A 20,932-nucleotide genomic window follows, 5' to 3' on the forward strand; every position below is an offset into this window, starting at 1 on the left:
ATTTGTATTTAAATTTGCATTTTACAACTTTTAATGTTATCTCAGATTCTACTTTTTATCGAATGATGAGCTCTTGGAAATATTGGCCCAAACTCGCAATCCTCAAGCAGTTCAGCCTCATTTAAGGAAATGTTTTGATTCCATTTCTAAACTGGAGTTTGCCTACATGGCACCAGCTGAGGGAGAAGAAAAAGTTCTCACGAATGATATTCTAGCAATGCTGTCCCCTGAAGGTGAAAGGGTAAGCATTTTTTTAAAAAATTCTAGAAAAATGCCTATAAAAATGCTTATGCCTATGATAATTATAAATAAGATTATTCACCAAAAGGTATGTTGCAAGAGACCCATAAAGGGTGGATGAATGGAAGGCTATATTTTTGTATATAAAATCACTCTATAGTATTAGATACCATTTAATATCTGGTGTTTTAGTTTTTCCCATAGGCAAGAATTGTAACTATTCATATACCAGTGAAAGTAAATGAAACTGGTTCTTCATGATTCCATTTTTTTTTAAGACTATTTTTCTGGTAGAATCTCATGCTGGATTCGCTTTTTTGGTACTGTTAGAGCAAATAGAATATCTGGTGTCTGAATATTGCTGAATCAGTTATTTTAAAAAGTCATACTTGAGAGGAGAATATTTAGAAAGAAACTAGCACTTTTGTATGAAGAATGTTTGAAGCATTTTTTTCCATGTTTGTGCTGCATAAATATGATTTACATCAATTTGTAGTAAAGCATATTTATTGGAGTTTGCCTACCTGGCACTAGCTGAGGGAGAAGAGTGATATGAATTCTGGGGGGAAAAAACACATAACAGTTACCCTGCCTTTTTAGGTTGGCTTGGGAAAAGGACTTAAGGCCAGAGGAAATGTTGAAGACTGGCTCGGTAAAGTTGAAGAAGCAATGTTTACTTCCCTTAGACGACTGAGCAAAGCTGCCATTGCAGATTATCAAACCAGAGAAAGAACGGAGTGGGTTATCGCTGGACATCCTTCTCAGGTAAACCACTCTCTTTAATGGCTTGACGTGCACAATCATATTATTGCTTTATCTTAGGAATTCAGTATACTGCTCCTTGGCAATAGTTGAGTTCTTGGGATAGTCCCAATTTTATGATAGAAATCTATCAAATAAATATTATGTGTTCCTAGGTTGAGTGTTAACAGATGTAGCTGCTTATACTGAACCACGTTCGGAAGCATTCAGATTGGTGGTAAAGATCAGTGGGGTAATAAGCCTACTGGATTCAGATTGTTGAAGAATGGTTCTGAAAGTTCAGAAGTTTTGTGTGGTAGAAATACTCAGGAATGTTTAAATGATAAAATCAGAATGTTTAAATGATAAAATCAAATAAAACTAGATATTATCTCCAGCACACGATATGTCTGTCTGAATTCTGTTTCGTTTCCTTTATATAGGTTGTGCTGACCATTTCTCAACTCATGTGGTGTCGTGATCTCACTCAGTGTTTAGAAGGAGAAGATGAAGATCATTTAGTAGCTTTGGAAGAGTTTGAAAATGAGAATTTTGAGGTGAGTATTCAGAATCTTTTTTTTTTAACATGTTGGTATTATTTTATACTTTTGTAAATATAAAATGTAGAAATATTTTAAAATCAAAATTATTGTGGATGGGTGGCTTTTTATATAAAGCATAAGTCATTCTAGTCTGAAATGCCTACTAAAAAAACATTTCACATATCTGAGAAGTTCTTGAATGACCATTTATATTCTGTTTCGCAGAGATCCCTGAAACAATATAAAATACGGCAATGATCTTCATTGCTGATGAAAATATTCAAGAAAGTTCCTATGATTCTTTTTGGATTCAATATCATTTTCTTCAATTTAACTTATTCCTGTCCTTTCAGTGCAAGGCATTATGTTAACTCAGGACATTTTATTTGCTTTCATTTCACAGAGACTAAATGCATTGGCTTCACTAGTCCGTGGCAGCCTTCCCAAAATTCACCGAAATATCATAACGGCACTGATTACTATTGATGTACATGCAAGAGACATTGTTACAGAACTTGTACATCAAAAGGTACATTAATTTTGTTTAAAGAATATTTGTAGGTTTTCCATTTAAAAAATAATCTAATAAATATTTTCCATTATTTGCCAAGGTGGATTCTGTGGACAATTTTGACTGGCAAAGACAACTGCGCTACTATTGGGACCTTGATTTAGATAACTGTGTGGCAAGAATGGCTTTATCACAATATACCTATGCCTATGAATACTTGGGTGCATGTCCAAGATTAGTGATAACACCGCTCACGGTAATGTGTTGCTGTTATTTTCTTGCCTGTAAAGTTTAAGAACTTAACCTCTTGCAGATGGGTAAATTATTTCAGTGAAAAGAGACTGTAGCAAGAGAAGTTTGGGAAATGAAAAAAAAGGCAGAGGAAACAGGAAATACAGCAGAGCAACAGCGGTTAATAGAGGGAGGCTAAAAGTGGTAGAGTGAAGGTTGATGACATTGAGTAATAGGGATGATCACCCCAGAGCTTTGAGGCTAAACTTTTTCCTCTCATAAGGTAGATCTTGCAGCTAAAAGTACCTTTGTAATAGAACATCTTACCCCCTTTCCCACACCAAAAAACTCCACCAGAAAAAAAAAATGAGTAGAGACATTGATAAAGGAGCAGAAAAAATAAATACAATACAGGTCCCATTAGATTGATTGGGGGTAGCCCCATGAGACTAGTTTAAGCGTAAGGTGAAAAATAAAATTAATTGCTGTGCCCTGATTTCAGTTCTAGGCAAAATATTCTAGCCTACATAGCCTCAGGACTACATTAGGGACAGATTTAGAAGTAAAGAAAAAGGTTTTTAAGAAACCAATTGCTTTTTCTTTCACCCAAGAGTCCAAAATTAAATCAGAGTTCCATCAATATCCTATATAATTATTGTATGACTTGATGCTGCAACCTAATTGTGCAGTTGTAGTTATGTCATATTCAGATTGCCTTACAATATTGTGCACATGTTAATTGAATATACATTAAATCTCATCAGGATCGTTGCTATCTTTGCCTGATGGGAGCCCTGCAGCTTGACCTAGGGGGAGCTCCAGCTGGACCTGCCGGCACTGGAAAAACAGAGACTACTAAAGATCTTGCAAAAGCACTTGCCATCCAGTGTGTGGTGTTCAACTGTTCAGATGGCTTGGATTACAAGGTATGGCATTCAAGTAGGCTTACAGAAACAGGAGAAATGTTTTTTGTTTGCTTGTAGTAAAGCATACTAATAATTTCTGTAGAATAATAATAATAATAATAATATCAAACATGAGCCAATCATTTTCATCCAGTGCTTAACTGATCGATCTTTGGACACCTTACCTGGAATAGAATGAGATAATTGAATAAAAGAGAGGGTTTGAAACTATGAAGGAAAAAAACCCAATAATTTTATGGGAAACTAAACATTAATGGCCCTTGGTAAGATAGGATGTTAAAGAAATTATTTCTCATGTTAATGATTCCTCTAACAGAATTAATTACAGCAAATTGGATTATTGTACGATTATTCTATCTATCTGTCTGTTCAGTCCCTTTCATACTGGTTGTAGCAAGGTCAGTAGCTTTGTTTAGATGTGATGTACCTAATCCTGGTTTATTAAATAAGCCAGAACCTGCTCCTTAAATATTCAAATACATAATTGCTTGATTTACATACATGTTTTCCTCATTGCTCAGAACTTGTAAGCTAGTTCTTTTATCATTGGAAGGATGAAGAACTGATGCAAATTAGAGAGAATCCTTAGAGGGCATTAGTCACCCTTGGAACTGTTTTGTTGTTTCCCCCCCCCTTTTTTTTTTTAGCACTGGTTGGCAATCAGTACAAAAGTTTAACCTGGTCCCTAAAGGGGTGGACAAATGTTAGCATAAAGTGAGTGGAAAATGACAGCAAAGTCTATTAGGTCACTCAGTAATTGCATCTATTAAACTGTCGGCATAGGTTCTAAGAGTAACTATGCTTTTAACATCTACATATAAATATTTATGAATGAAATCATCCACAATCAGTTATAAAATGCCTGGCCTGGTTGCTATAGAGTGCTGTGAAGGAGTGCTGAAGCATGGCGGGTAAAGAAGTTTGTTGCCATTAAAAAAAGATGGAAAGAACTATGAAAGCATCTACACCTGCCTCTTAGTTTTATGGACTATGTTTCAGTTTTGAGTTTCTCCTTCACATTTCACTTTGAAGTTGGGATAAAGCAATGTAGCAATAACTGTTAAACAGAATTCCATGTTTAGATGTAATGTCCAATAGCAGTACATAAAATTGTCCATAAATCAGCTTCAAACTATAGCAATAGCAATAGCACTTAGTCTGTACAGCCCTCTCTAAGCAGTTTACAGAGTCAGCATATTGCCCCCAACAATCTGGGTCCGCATTTTACTAACCTCAGAAGGATGGAAGGCTGAGTCAACCTTGAGCCAATCAGGATCAAACTGCTGGCAGTTGTCAGTCAGCAGAAGTAGCCTGCAGTACTGCATTCTAACCACTACGCCACCATGGCTCTTAAAATGCAACTATGCAAACTATATTTTGCATTTTAATTCATTAGGCCCTAATTTACTTTGGGTGAATGAGCCAGTTGGTATCAAACATACAAACAAGTCAGAGTAAATCTGAAATAGGCTTCTATTGTTTTGATGAAGTGATGCAGAGATTTAACACAGACCTCATGAAACTTGGATGTATGCATCCCTCTCATTATGCACTTTAGGAATTGATATTTGAAACTACAACTGATCTCAGGATAAACATTTAAGTCAACATAACATCAATGTATACATATTGTTTCAGATGATGGGGCGTTTCTTCAGTGGTTTGGCACAGTCTGGAGCATGGTGCTGCTTTGATGAATTCAATCGAATTGACATTGAAGTTCTGTCTGTTATAGCCCAACAACTGATTACAATAAGGAATGCTAAAGCAGCAAAGGTACCAGATGTTCTGTTTCATGTTTTTTTTTCAAATGTAATAGGTACATAAGTATTAATTAGCATTCTTTGGTTCTCTGTTTCAAGAAGAGTAAAAGAGGGAAACATTTTTACCCCATACCTCTTAAATTTTTATATAAATTCATTAATAGGACATGATTTTCATTCTCCGAAGGATGCTGGTTAATACTAGCAGTCCTGCTCTATGCAGACATTGCTGTAATTTGCTCCACAAACTTGTCATTTTCAGTGGCGCACTAATAAGATAAATATAAAACATTCCAGGTTTTTTTAAAAAAAAAACCCTAAAAAATCATTGCTGATATAATTAAGGGAGAAGAAACATGGTGGTTCAGCAACTTAAAGACGTTGGATTTGCTGGCCAGAAAAGGTCGACTTGCTGTATTCCATCAGTTCGAGTCCCAGCATCACGTGACGAAATGAGCTCCCATCGCTTGCCTCAGCTTCTGCCAACCTAAAAGTTTGAAAGCATGCAAAAATGCAAGTGTATAAATAGATAGCATTCTAGTGGGAAGCTAACAGTGCTTTGTGCGATAGCAAGAAACCAACTGGTGCTGGACGTGCCTGAATATGAGGCAAAATTGGTGGAGAAAAGCCCTGGATGATGCTGACATTCCCACAGAAAGTCATTATCAATAGCCACTCTATGTGTGGAGCTAGTTTGCCCCCTTCAGTGCACCCTGGAGTGTGAGCTAAACGAACTAGCAATTCTAGGCAGTCAAACTTCTCTGTAATAACATTGTAGACTTCCTGGCTTTTAATATACAAATGCCATATGCCAAGTAAATAAATAATAACAAGGGAGATATTGAGAGCAACATCAAGGATTCAATTACTTGAGCATTGCTTTTCATTATTCTGGTATCCTAAAAGAACACAATATGTAATATCCCAAAATACCCAGGAGAGATCTGCTGCTAGTTTATCAAGCTAGAGGTACCCAGTATATGTTTGTGCTTTTTGGGTATTTTGAAGCAAGTACTCTTCTCAGTTATTTTACAGAATCCAATCTATATTCTACTTCTAGATTTTAAAAATCTATTTTCCAAGCCCCCAAATGCACTGTTAAGACTGTTCTATTGAAAGTCAAGGCAAAGATTTGGGCTGCCATGTTTAATTTTGAATTAGAATTAAATCTGGTGCCTTTTAGGTTTGACCTTTGGTTTTGAATGATTCCTGCCATTCTGTATTGTGCTATCATTATAGCTAAACTCAATTCATGTGGATTTTCACCACTATTTCTCATGGCTTTAGGGCCTAGGCATGCTAAACCAAGTGTTAAAACGAGTTAATGAGATAGAACATCAAATAAATGTGTCTTTCGTTCCAAGTTATTACTTGCTTAAACTAGCTAAATATCTTTATAAATCCTATAAATAACACATACAGTGAGCCACACTCTGTGGTGATTTATAGAAAATATAGGCGACATTAGCTGTTCTTATCTGATTGGAGTGACTTTGAAACATTGCTTCCTTTGTTTTTACTTTTCAGAACAGACATTGGAATATGTATATAATGGGAAGAAATAATGCTGAACCGGATATTTTAATTTTCATATGCATTTCTTTATTGTTATCATATTTATAATACTATGGTTTTATATTTTATATAAATTAATATCTTATGTTTTATGTATAATTATATTGTATTCATGTAGGTTCTGATCTATGACTAAAATAAAGAATAATTTAATTTGAATATAAATATAAATGTAATGTTTTCTTTTTTCTTTCTTTCTTTCTTTTACAAAAGGTCACTCGGTTTATGTTTGAAGGACGCGAAATCAAATTAATTATGACTTGTGCAGCTTTCATTACTATGAATCCTGGCTATGCTGGACGAACAGAGTTACCTGACAATCTAAAAGCGCTCTTCAGGCCATTTTCTATGATGGTTCCAAACTATGCTTTGATTGCAGAGGTACTTTTTCAATACCTATTATTAGGGCCAGAGGCAGCAATTAACAATAGTAGACCAGGTCCATCATTCGATTGCTTACGCCTTTTCTGCAGCCCAGCCAATCTATCTAAACCAGAACAATGTTTTTTCCAAACCTCCCACATAGAAGCAATTAAAAACATAATTTGCAATATGTGAAGGTTGTGAAAAGGGGGCCTTTGGGCAATGAAGAGCGTTTTTTTGACTAAATGGTACATGACTAAACAACGGGTCAAGCCAAGATCAAACAATTCCTTCTGAATCCCTCCTGTTCCTCAGCATGAATATTTTCACTTTGGATTCAATCCAATAGTTTTAATAATTACTATTAACTAATAATTACTATTAATTACTATATTACTATTATTAAAACTATTTAAAAGTTTTAATTAAAGGTATTTGGCGTATACTTTCTTCAACAGGCTAATAGGTTTGCAATTAGCAGCCTTTTATTAAAATCAAATGTAGTATCTGTTCTTAACATTTTAATTATTTAATATATATACTATATGTACTAAATAAGATGACCTAATACTCCTTCCTCCTCCTCTTTTCTCCACAACAACAACTCCATGAGCTGAGTTAGGCTGAAAAAGAGTGACTGACCCAAAGACACCTAACTGACTTTCATACTTAAGGCAGGACTAGAACTCACAATCTTCTGGTTTCTAGGCCAGCATCTTAAATCAGTAGAACAAATTAATTCTCTGGTTATTTAGTTATGTTTAAGATTTCTGACTTTTGTAAGAATGCACTTTATATTTCAGGTTATCCTGTATTCTGAAGGATTTGAATCCAGTAAAATACTTGCAAGGAAGATGACTCAGATGTATAAGCTCTGTAGTGAACAGCTTTCCCAACAAGACCACTATGATTTTGGAATGAGAGCTGTCAAATCTGTGCTGGTCATGGCAGGGTAAAATATTTACTTATTCCTTTATTTATTTGTATCCCCACCTTTATTATTTTTACAAATAATTCAAGGTGGTGAACATACACAGTTTCCTCCTCCTGTTTGCCCGACAACAACCCTATGAGGTGGAATGGGCTGAGAGAGTGACTAGCCTAAAGTCATCCTGCTGGCTTTGATGGTTAAGGTGGGACTTGACCATGGTCTCCCACTTTCTAGTCTGGTGCCTTAATCAATAGGCCAAACTGGCTCACATATGTTCTATGAAGTCCAATTTTATGGACTTTTATTGTTGTACAGTAGCAATTCTATGGAACTCAAAGTATACAGAGGCTGATACATTCCCCTATTGTTAGGAAAAGCTATATATAGTAGACATGTAGAAAATAAAATTATTTCTGGTTATGTGTAATAATGCTTTTGGGGAATACCACTTTAATGTATATTTTTTTTTATAGTATAGTTTATTGAATAGCCCGAAGGCCTTTTCAAACAAAACAGAAAAGAAAAAGGGAAAAAGATAAAACAGTTACAAAAATAGCAATCTAAAAATATATGATAGATGACATTAAAATTTTACAATATCAAATTTCAATAGCTAAGTTGCCAAGACTAGATAACCCAAATAGGTTAGCTCCTCTCTAACTGAGCTCATCTTCCTTACAATCGATAAAATGTTTTTTGATATAACTGGCTCGTATTGCCGTCATTCTTTTAAGGTATCGAGTGATCGCTCTTACCAGGGGAGGAGAGTCAGCCCTCAACAGAAATGCTAATTTTTGGCTTATATTCCAGTGGGGAAATTTATTTATAATTGGGGACAGATATTGTTTTCTTACTTCTTGATAGAGACTCATTCAAATATTATATGTGCCGTATCCTCCACGACGTTTACCCCACATATGCATATTCTTTTGTCATACGGGATTTTCCGATAGCGGCCGAATCTAATGTTGGTATCTAGAAGTTTGAATCTAAATTTAACAAATAACTGTCTCTCCACTGATGGCATTTCTAAATGTAAATACTTTTCCAGAGTGAAAGTTGTTTTAACTGCTGTCAGCAGTTTAAGGGAATGATTAGTTGAAAGGGTTGCCATGTCCATTTGCCCATGTATATCTTTAATCCGTTGTTTAACTTGGTTCAGTGTGTCACACAACGGGAACCCTACGCCATATCGGTTCAATATTTCTGACAGCCGGGTTAGCCAGGAATACCTTTGAGGATTTGAAATCTGCTGTTCCTCTAGACATATTTTAGGGAGTCTGCTGGCATCCATCTGGGTCATTTTTAGTCAGTAGGCTACCACCCTAGTGATTGTATAGGTGTACAGTGAGAAATGTCCCAATTCAGCTCTGACGGCTGCAGCTTAAGTGGAATTGTTTACCCCAAGCATCCTCCTTAACAAATTATTTTGAGTTCTCTCTAATATGGGGGCCTCTGTAAGACCCCAAATTTCAGCACCATAGAGCATGATCGGAACAAGTTTAGCCTGAAAGACTTTACGAAGAAGTAAAATGGAGGTTGGTTGGATTTGTTTACTTAATTTGGATACAAGGCTTGCTCCTGCTCTGACCTTTTGAGAAAGGTATTGATGGTACGGAGTCCAACCTCCTGCACTGGAAAAAACAATTCCGAGATAAGTATATTGGGTAACTTGCTCAATTTTTGTGTCATTAATCTGCCAATTGTGCTTTTTATTCTTATTGCCAAAGACTAAAACTTTAGATTTAGCTACATTTATAGTCAAGTGGTTTGCAGTACAGTAACGTGTGAGCTTGTCAAGAAGTCTCCTCATTCCTATTTGGGTTCTAGAAAACAACACTAAGTCATCGGCATACATTAATATGTTAATAAATCTAGAGCCTATTTGGGGGCTGTGTGTCAGAAGATCATCCAGCTGTGCTGGGATATCATTTATATAAAGGTTAAAAAGAGTAGGGCCCAGCAGGCAGCCCTGCCTCATTCCTCTAGTTGTCGGTATGCTGTTTGTTGAGGCCCCATTTGCTGCATATCTGACTCTAATTGCCGTATTAGTATAGAGAATCCTGATCAACAAAATAAGTCTGGGGTCCATCCCCATAACTTGTAGTTTCCTCCACAAGTGGTTCCTGTCTATAGAATCAAAAGCAGCAGTAAGGTCAATAAAGGCGGTATACAGCTTTTTCCCCTGGGTCTTGTATTTATTAATTAAGTGGGAAAGGACAAAACAATTGTCTATGGTAGACCTACCTGATCTAAAACCTGCCTGCTCATTTGCCAGAATTTCCTTATCCAAGCACCAGTCCTCTATTTTATTTAGGAGATGTTTCGTATACATTTTTGAAATTATATTAAGAAGACTGATGAGTCGGTAGTTGGATGGGGCAGCTCTGTCACCTTTCTTAAAAATTGGAAAAACTATAGCTAACCTCCACCCTTCAGGGATTATCCCTACTTTATCGATATAAGTAAACACTGCTACCAGCACCAGTACCCAAAAGTCAATGTTGGACCTAAAGAGTTCAGGAGGCAACAAGTCCTCTCCAGGGGCCTTCCCGGCCTTTAAGGATTGAATTATATGCTTAACTTCAGTAGGGGTAACTGGTGTCCATTCCGGACATTTCCTTAATTCTTGCTGGAGGATATCCAATTGCAAGACATTTGTTGTATTGTTACCATCAAATAAAGCAAGATAGTGCTTCTCCCATTTTACTGCTGATATATCAGTGTCCATAAATGGGGAACGTTGTTTTAATATACCGGCTATCTTATGCCAAAAGATCGTAGGGAATTGGGATTTCGCTGCCATTTCTACCTCTTTCCACATCCTGGTGTTATAGCTACTTTTCTTGTTTTTCAGTAGGGATTTGTATGCTCTCCTGAGTTGAACCATATTTGAATAATCACCATCCTGTCTGGATCGGTTAACTTTCTTAACTGCGGCTCTTAGATTTGACCTCAAGTTATGGCAATCATCATCAAACCACTTTCTAGAGATCCCATCTACTTTTCTATCGTTCTGGATCATTAAGTTCTTAAGAGTAGAAGTTAGCTCTGTATAAGCTGGCATTGGGGTGTTGTCTCCGGGCTTAGATTGGGAGATTTCCCTTGCTAGGTGTCTGGCTTCGTCTGAGCCCAAATAAGTGGTGACAGATTTGACATCAAGTCTGTGCCAATATAACCTTTTATAGTTATAAACCTGGGCGTTTGCTAAGGTGTCAATTTCCTCTCTTGAATGAGGCCTAACTTCTGAAGAGAGTGAAACCAAAGCCGTGATGGGAAAGTGGTCACTTTCCTCTCTAAATATAGCTCTTACTTCTGAAAAATGGTGTACTAAACTAGAGGACGTGCAGATATAATCGATAGAGGTTGGACGAGAATAGGGATATATATACCCATCACTCGAGCCACTAAGTACTTGCATATCATTCATAAACAGCAGGGAAATTAACCTCTGGGCATATTTATTGGTCCTCTTGTCCATTGAGGACCAAGTGAACTCATTATAAAAGTAACCAGTTGGTACCAGGCCTCGGTTAGCATAGCTCTTCATTGAGAGACCTAGTCTTGCATTAGTATATTTTTAAACTTATATGATTAATGTTATATAGAACTGGGTATATAATAAGCAGAATAATCCATTGTTTGGGGTTTTTATGAAGATTTAATTCATCTATTTTAGCAGTCTGTATATGATTGTGAAACACCTAACAAAGAGAAAGGATATGTTATATAATAAAGGTGTTTTATGGATCCAGTACCAATCTTAGGGATTTTGTAGTTATTAGTAAAGACCTTTATAAAATCCTATACACATATATGTGAAATGCAACTGACACACTAAGGTTAATATAAGCTTAAAGTGCTATTTTCTGTAAATGTAGATCGCTTGCTCACGTTTGTGTTGAAAGCACCAAGGCGAACATAAGCGAGTTGATCTAAATTTAGAGAAAACACTATTTTAAATTTATATTAACATTAGTGTGTCGGTTGCATTAGACATACATATGTGTATAGGAGTTTTATAAAGGTCTTCCCTAATAACTACAAAATCCCTGAGATTGGTACTTATCAAATATTGGTATTCATCAAAAGTGTTATTGCACAGGAAGTTATAAAACTCATATACAATATATACCTATATACACATCTAATGCAACTGACATACTAAAGTTAATATAAATTTAAAAAACTGTTTTCTGAAAATTTAGATCACTAAAGAGAGAACATCCAAACCTGAATGAAGAAGTTGTTTTAATAAGAGCCTTACGAGATTCGAATCTCCCAAAATTTCTTGCGGATGATGCTCTTTTGTTCAGGTACTTTTAAAATTAATTATTACTTTTTATTTTGTTATAAGTTACACAATTAAATAAAATGAAAATGGGTGGTATCCTTAAACTCTTAGGTACTTGAAACTGGATCCAGAAACTGATTGTGAATCAATAAAAATGCTAAAGAACTGATGAGGTTTGGTTCCTTCTTCAGTCCTAGTTAACAATCTTAAGGTCTATTCTGTATGATTGCAATTAGTTAGTCTACTGTTGTTTCAAAGGCAATCCCATAATGACTGTACTGTAATAATCCAGGCAAGAGGTTATCAGAAGCTGGATAACCATAATAAAAATGCCTTTGTTTATGTTGATTCCATATATCCACTAAGCAGATGAAGATTTGCTTAACTGCAGAATCCTGTTATACTCTGCACTAGAGGTCACCCAGAGTCATCTCGTGGTTAGATGGACAGCAAACAAATTTCATAAATAAATACTTCTGGAGACAATGTTGGATGAAAATCTGAACTGAAAATCCAGATTTTGTTATGAATATTTCTCGTTTCTGACTATTCTCTCTGATATCGTATCCCTGACTGCTTCAATTTAATACATGGAAGTGGCAAGGACAAGGCAATTTTAGACTTAAAAGTTTTGAATCTGGACTTTTTATTTTTCCTATTGAATATGTACAACTATCTTGTTATGCTCATTTCTGTATTCTGGCCATAGTTGGGGAATAGAAAACCCCCAATCCCAATACGGGTTTTACCCAACTATGTCTATCAGCATTTCAATTGAGAGATGAGATAAAGGAAAAGGAGAATTAGGGGAATGAACAACTGAATTCAAATCCTCCCCTTATTTGCTATGTGAAATGTTCTCTTTGATATCTTAAATTTTGCACTGGTAATGATGGGGTACCAATAATGTAAATAAACGAGCAAATCTTTGTGCTTCATTTCTCTTAGTGGAATTATATCTGACCTTTTCCCTGGAGTCATAATCCCAGAACATAATTATGGAGTGCTGCAGTCAACAATAGTAGATACCATTCTTTCCAAAGGATTGCAGACTGAAGCTACCATGATCCGTAAAGTGATTCAGCTGTACGAAACTATGCTGGTAAGGCATGGGGTCATGCTTGTTGGACCAACAGGAGGTGGAAAAACTACAGTTTACCAAATTTTGGCAGATACACTTGGAACTTTACATAAAGCAGGTGAGGAATATCATTTTTTCCAGCCAGTTAAAACATATGTTCTGAATCCTAAATCAATAACTATGGGTGAGCTATATGGTGAAGTTAACAATTTAACTCTGGAATGGAAAGATGGCTTAATGGCACTTAGTGTGCGAGCTGCTGTAGTCGACACCTCTGAAGATCATAAATGGATCATCAGTGATGGACCTGTGGATGCACTATGGATTGAAAATCTGAACACGGTTCTAGATGACAACAAGATGCTTTGTTTGGCTAACAGTGAAAGAATCAAACTCACGCCATCCATCCACATGATGTTTGAGGTAATTTACGTTCTTAGTTTTAATGGATTTTCTAATGCTGTGTTCAGAGTATCGCTGGATTTCACTGGGCTTCTTCCAGTGTTTTCCTCAAGAACAGCATCACTGTTCAAATCTTCAAAACTAATTTGAGTTGGATAAATGTAGACGCCTCTTGTCTTATTCAAAATGAAAAAAAAAAGAGCTCTAACTTTATCTCTTACATTTTAGCATTGGGGGAATCCATTGCTGTTTTCAATGTTTTTCTTTCTTGTATTTCTTTTATATGAGGCAGTAAATGTAGTGTAGCCTAAAATCTTGCTTTTATTGTTATGCAATTGAACAATAATTTTACAGCTGGGCTAGGTTTAAAGGTTTTTTATTATTATTATGTATGACTTCATAATATTTTATGACTGTCTCATGTGTTGTCTCTGTTACTGGGAGAAGCTAGCCAGTGTGTGCTGTTGACTCAAGCTGATTCCAATAAAGGAGAATATTTGCAGCTCAGGGTTGAAATGAGGAGTCCTCGGTGCTCTCTGAGCTTGTTAGTTTTCTTGCAAACATTTCATTACCCAAACTAGGTAACATCATCAGTGCTAGTGTTTTGATGATGTTACCTAGTTTGGGTAATGAAACATTTGCAAGAAAACCAGCAAGCTCAGAAAGCACCAAGGACCCCTGATTAGAATTCTGATGAAGGATATGAAAGACTTGGAAATCCTTCTTCAGGGGCCTAGCTTTCCTCTTAGCTATGAAATCCAACAATTCCTGTATTTGTCTGAGATTACAATCTCAATTAACAAAGAAATAGAGATGTTATTTCTGAACCAAAGATACAACTTTATCTGCATTGCTTTCTTTGCTTAAGAATATGCTGAACTAGAAATAGATGCAGTATCTACTGTATGAATTTTAGGTAGAAGACTTAAGAGTTGCTTCACCTGCCACAGTAAGCCGATGTGGAATGGTATACATTGACCCAGAGGAATTGAAGTGGATGCCATATGTAAAAACATGGATGGCAGGCATTGAAGATAAAGTACGTTTTGTCTAGTACATAATAATAACTAAGCATTTTGCACATTTTTGTTAAGATTGAATATTCTCTGAGGCCACCTTTTTACAGGCCCCACATTTATGGAATACTCTGTTCCCAGAGGTGCACTTGGCCTTTTTTAGTCTGGCATTCAAGCAGATATTGAATGTTTTTCTTTTATAAACATGCCTTTGTTGTTATGTTACATTAGGCAATCATCATATTTGATAGCCATGCAATTTATTTTTACTTTATCTATATTGTAATCTGTCCAGAATCTGGGATGGGCAGTATAGGGGAGGGAGGGAAGGAGGGAGGGAGGGAGGGAGGGAGGGAGGAAGGAAGGAAGGAAGGAAGGAAGGAAGGAAGGAAGGAAGGAAGGAAGGAAGGAAGGAAGGAAGGAAGGAAAATGATTCTCAGTTCTCATAATCCTTTTTCATTGTTGAAATGACTTTGTAAAATGTCTATAATCTTCTCTCTGGGCATACCAATACCTCCCTTTTCTTTCTCATTTACCCCTATTTTGACTCTAGAGCTATTGGCAAAGGAGTCTTTAAAGTACAATACTATATACACTAATAATCAGATTTGCTTTCTTCTTATGAAATGTACATTTTTCTGAGTTGCTGAGGAAACAATAATTGTACAACAATATTGATTTTTGTTTAGCTCAATGAAGAAACAAGAACATACTTGTTTGAACTCTTTTCTCGTTATGTTGAAGATGGCCTAAAATATATTCACAAAAAGTGTTCCCAAGCCATAAGGCAAGTGGACATCAGTAAAGTTGTTACTCTTTGCTGTTTACTGGAGTCATTACTTCTTGGAAAGGCAGGACCCAGCATGAACTTGGTACGTCTGTTTGTTTTACCTTTTGTATAGTTCCTCTTTCTTTTTCCTACATGGTGGGATCTGCGAGGTCTTATAGAAATAGAGGAAAATTTTAACATATTCCAGTCTTATTCTATTCTAAAGTTAGTCTACTGCCTATATCCATTTAATCAGCAAGTTATGAGCGTGCTAAAAAAAATGGACTTATGACCAATCCTCATTGATTAAGTTTGATGAATTGTCAGAACTCGTTTTTCCTTAAAATTTCTCAGTTCATCTCATTTTAATTGAATTTTCATGTCAGCTCTTCAGACTATGTTTGCATGAGAATGCCCTATAGTTTATGATTATGTGTAACTATTGACATCACTCTCAAATGTCTTCTGTGGGTTGTTATCAGTTTATAGAGTGCGCTCTTTTCAAGATTCTCTACAGTGTTCTATAACAACACAGTGTTACAGAAACAAATCAAAAATTGGGTTGTTTAAGTGTCTTTCTTCTGTTATTAGTGAATGGAAACGAAAGCAGTCAACTTTTCTTTGGCTCAGGACTATAATTCCTATTTCTGTTCTGTAGGTGAGCCACAAGCTGGTAATATTATGATTAAGTTGGATTGGTTTGGGGGAGGGGGGATTAACGAGTGAAATTGATTAGGTTAGCTTAAGGCATCCCTTTTATTTTTCAACCACCTTAAAATGGGAAAAATCAGGCCAATATTTAGGTATACAAATATCTTTGGTTAAAGACTGCCCTGTTTGATCATTTGAACTTATGACAGCATCCCTGTGGTCACATGATTACCTTTCTGATCTTCACAGCTGGCTTCTGACATGATTAGATAACCCAATGGGGAAACCAGCAGGAAATCCCAAGTATCTGTCATATGACTTTGTGCTTATCCATTTAGGGTGATTCTCTTAGCAACTGAACTGATATTGTCAGTCAGGCATGGACACGTTATATGTCACTTAACAACTATATTGCTAGACCGAATTGCGGTAGTGAAGCGAGGACTAGCTGTATTTTGAATGATTATTTATGGAGTGTTATTAATCCTTTTAGCACCAGTTTTGCCCCTTGAAACCTCCAGAATTCTGAGGAGATCTGCAGATCAGGGATGGGTTCTACTTACCTTTACTACCGGTTTGCAACGGAAGTGCGGAAATGCGCTTCTGCACATGCACAGATTGTCAATTATGATGTCTGGGCGGGTGGGCAGAGTCTCCCGCGGCTTTTACTACCGGTTCTAAAGAACCGGACAGAACCAGTAGCAACCCACCACTGCTGCAGATGCTTGAAGCTATATCGGTCCAGGCGAAACTCAAAACTCCAATGGCAGCATTTGAAAATAAAATATCAAAAGTTACATGATCATGCTTTCTGAATTGTTCAGGATGAGTGTATCGTAGAAATGTATTATATTTCTTCTGAATATTGTGAATATTAGTCATTTGTGAATTTATGTGTTAAAATTCTAATATATTTGTTTATTATGGCATGGTGCTTAAATATGATAAAATATGAATATAATGTGCACATATGTTTTTGCTCTATTTTTCTTTCTCAAAATATGTGGAGTATGTATTTCTTAAAGTAATCTACTATTTCCCAGGGAAGATAAATTTAAATTTGCAAAATTCATATTCCTCAATAGAAATTTCCTCAGTATCAATTCCTCATATTTTTCTTACACTTTTTTCTATCAAAATCACCTTTATAGTCACCTAACCCTAATCATCTTTTCCTATCTATACAGGAACAATCACGGTTAAATTCTCTTGTGTGCCAAACCTTTGTCTTCTGTTATTTGTGGTCTATGGGTGGAAATATAATGGAGAACTGTTGGGATGCTTTTGATACATTTGTAAGACAGCAATTTGAGGATAACCCTGATGCCAAGGTATGAAATATATTGTGGGAATAATTCATTGGCATTTGTGGTAATGCTCTTCATTATCATGTTGCTATAAAAGAAGAGTAATGTTTCCTTCAACCTATAAAAAGAGATATTAACAAGTATGTCCCAGACAAGCATCCCTTTAAAATAATGTTAGGCTAGGAATGCGCAAAATTCACAGATTTGGAAAGAGAACATTCTGGAACTCGGGAAAGTTCTCTTTCTCTATAGATCTTGCTAAACCTCCTCTTGAACTGGAGATGATCCATCAGTTTCTGGAAGTAAATTCCCTGAACTGGAAATGTTTAACATGCTCTGGACCAAATTCCTAATCTGCTTCAGGGCTGGATCAGCCTGGCTCACCTTGAATTGCTTCTGCTTTGAAGGATGGCAACCACCCCTGGAATGGCATTTTGAAAAAGTATTTTGCCATGGCCTAGAGAGAAATGGAATATTCCATCCCCAAATGATGAAACACATATCACTACTTAGAACCTTTCCCTACATGCACCTAACCATGTACCGGCAGTCTTTTCTTTTTTTTCTGCTGTGTCTCAAGATCTGCTTTCACCTCCTCTACTGAACCAGAAAACATAGCTGAAAACATCTCTCTTCCTCTTTGGTTTCTGGAACCAGCTCTCTAGGGCTATTATAATTTAGACAATAAAAGATTTCGGATTTTTCAAATTGGGGTGTTCCTCATAATGAGGTCTCCAAGCATATCTGTGACTCAGAATCCTAGATCAGCTACTTTTAATTCAACAAATTGACTAGACTGAACCTTGGTTTAAAGATAAGCTAAATACAGCAGACAGGAATAGCATGGAGGTTGTTCCATGAAGCAGTAGAGAGAGAAGTGGCTGGTTCTTTCTCCTGGTTTATCTTCTGAAAATACCCCCCACCTCCACCCAATCTGTGCCTGTCAGCTCTTTTTCAGATTTGCTGACAGGTGCTAATATTAAAGAATCAGCTTCCCCATTTCCTGCCACCTCTGCCAGCATCTGGGAGGTGGAGAGAGAAGAGGAAAGCATGGTGATTTTACTCTATTTGCCCTCCAGGTCTCACAGTAAATAAAGATACAGCACTTATGGCATCATTGATATAATTTTCTGTCATCTGAAAGACTGATAGACAGCCTTCTCAGCTCTTAGTCTCTGTAAGATTTATTATTGGTCTAAAACCTAAGTAAGCCTCATGTACAACTGGCAAATATGTGAAATAAATAAATTTTTCCTTGATTATTTGCTGATTCAAAATGCATAGTGTAATACCCTGTTTCCCCTAAAATAAGACATCCCCTGATAATGAGCCCAATCAAGCTTTTGAGCGCATGCGCTGAAATAAGCCCACTCCGAAAATAAGCCCTCCCAAAAAATATTTCAATGCATGCACAGCCGGTCCCCGCCATTTCCTCTGGTTAGGGTTAGGGAGACAGAGCTGGAAATCAGGTAAGATGGCAAGAGGAGCCCATCTTGCTCCATGCACCCCAAAATAATAAGACATCCCCGAAAATAAGGCCAAGCACTTATTTCAGGGTTCAAAAAAATATAAGACAGGGTCTTATTTTGGGGGAAACACGGTGCCTGCATTAGATTTTTTTTAATGGTAAATTCTGAGGATAATGAACAAAATTCTGCCTTCATTATTACAGAGAAAAACCCAAGAATGTATTACGGTAGTAGTTTCTGCTAGTTTATGGATTGAAAAATCTGAACAATTTATGGTTGAAACTCCTATATCTGTATTAATAGAACGTTTCCCATTTTCCTGTATGTTCCATTCTTTGCTCTTGGTCCTTGGTAGAACATTAACATGACTGTTTCACCTTCTAGCTCCCAACTTCTGGTGATTTGTGGAGTGTTTACATTGATTATGATACAAGACGCTTGGATCCTTGGGAGCGAATTATACCAACCTTTAAATACAAAAGCACAGTTCCATTTTTCGAAATGCTTGTTCCTACCACTGACACTGTACGCTATGGCTTTCTAATGGAAAAATTGCTAGCTGTCAAACATTCTGTGCTCTTCACAGGAATTACTGGAGTTGGCAAGGTAAGAAGCATTGGACTACATAGTGAAATTATTTGGTTTTGGGGGGAAAAAAGCCAGCAGATTTAAGAGGACCTATTAAAAACATTTAAAGGAATGTTCATGAAGGCATTCTTTGACTAAGGCCCAATCTAATTATGACTCCCACCATACAGTTGGGTGTTGTGTAATTCTTCATTATTTAACAAATAACAGCACAAGGGTTGTGAGCCAAATAAGGCATCATCTGTAGAGAAGACTTGAACATTTTTTTCCTACTGTAGGCCTAACTCAACCCTTTTCTTCCCATCTCTGAAATTAGCCATTCTGTTGCAACACAAGCCACACACACACACACACACACACACACTTTGGATGTGTGCCATGACTTTGCACAAACATTCCAAAGCTGCAGAACTTGCAGCAAATTGGCATGAAACTCTTTTTTCTTTCTTTCTTTCTTTTTTTTTGTCAATTTGACAAAAGCATCCAGAAGCAAAGGACCCACCTGTAGGCAACATCAAGTTTCCTCTGGTTTGAAGTTAACTTTAGAAATTTCCACAGTGTGTGAAGGATTACAGGAAGAGTCATAGTTTCTGCATTTTGGGAAATTAATTCTCCCTTACAAGTATAACTTCATTATAAAGGTTGCAATATCTCCTGATCAGCTAAAAAGGAAGATGAAAAACAAATGCATTATAAACATTTTGAAAGACTTGTTGAATCCCTTGTTTAGTGAGAATGGGAAAAGAGAAGAAAAAAAACATGCATGTGAACATTTTTGATAGAAATGGAAGAAAAGTGATTGGGAAATGTAATACTGCTCATAGGATTCTGTAGTCTGCTCCACATGTAGCAGTATAGTAAATATTGGAGGGAATCTACATGTCCTGTTATTTCTCTCCCTTTTCTTTTACAAAGTCTGTAGTTGCAAGATCACTGCTTAACAAAATACAAGATGAAGCCGGCTATGTTCCTGTTTACTTAAATTTCTCTGCTCAGACTTCTTCAGCCAGGACCCAAGAGATTATAGAATCAAAATTAGAAAAAAAAAGAAAAAACATTTTAGGTAAAGATAAATAATTGCATTCTTTTTCTTGTACTTGATTATTTTGTTTTTGCTTTTCTTTTTGTTTGGTTTGCTTATCTACGTAGCACTTGATCACCTAACAGAATTGGAAGAAAATTAGTTTTCTGATAAGGGGAATTCATTAATACTCTTCCTGTTTCAGATCTGAATGTGAAACAATATAGTGGTACCTCAAAGTAACAGCAAAAGGAAAACTGACTTGAAATATGAATATAGGCTGCAATATTATATTGTATGCTTCCAACACTTCTCTCACAAGAGGGCACTATTGGCATTTGGAAAATCTAATATATTCATCTTATTACCTATGTTCTATCATGTTAACCTGAGTTTTTGCTTAATGAGGATTTTTCAGTCAGCCTCTCTCTTACTTGTGTCATGCAGGAATTCCCAACTACTGATGTTTATCAAATATGTTTCCCTTCCCTGTTTATAAAATAATGTTAAA

The 20,932-nt window shown here is 36.3% G+C and overlaps 1 protein-coding gene across 1 annotated transcript in view; it reads left to right on the forward strand.

Annotated features, from left to right (window-relative positions):
- Positions 1–20,932, forward strand: part of DNAH6 (dynein axonemal heavy chain 6) — a 184,085-nt gene that overhangs the window by 43,834 nt on the left and 119,319 nt on the right. The window contains exons 23-38 of the mRNA XM_070935458.1: positions 46–241; positions 841–1,005; positions 1,425–1,538; positions 1,927–2,052; positions 2,135–2,290; positions 3,030–3,191; positions 4,830–4,967; positions 6,743–6,910; positions 7,696–7,844; positions 12,032–12,139; positions 13,066–13,621; positions 14,517–14,639; positions 15,306–15,488; positions 17,224–17,367; positions 19,197–19,418; positions 20,316–20,463. Coding sequence (XP_070791559.1) covers positions 46–241; positions 841–1,005; positions 1,425–1,538; positions 1,927–2,052; positions 2,135–2,290; positions 3,030–3,191; positions 4,830–4,967; positions 6,743–6,910; positions 7,696–7,844; positions 12,032–12,139; positions 13,066–13,621; positions 14,517–14,639; positions 15,306–15,488; positions 17,224–17,367; positions 19,197–19,418; positions 20,316–20,463 — 2,858 coding nt within the window. The remainder of the gene's footprint in view (positions 1–45; positions 242–840; positions 1,006–1,424; positions 1,539–1,926; positions 2,053–2,134; positions 2,291–3,029; positions 3,192–4,829; positions 4,968–6,742; positions 6,911–7,695; positions 7,845–12,031; positions 12,140–13,065; positions 13,622–14,516; positions 14,640–15,305; positions 15,489–17,223; positions 17,368–19,196; positions 19,419–20,315; positions 20,464–20,932) is intronic.

The sequence above is a fragment of the Pituophis catenifer genome, unplaced genomic scaffold, assembly GCF_029215685.1.
Source record: "Pituophis catenifer annectens isolate HBS135680 unplaced genomic scaffold, rPitCat1.0.hap2 SCAF_2, whole genome shotgun sequence".
NCBI lineage: Eukaryota > Metazoa > Chordata > Lepidosauria > Squamata > Colubridae > Pituophis > Pituophis catenifer.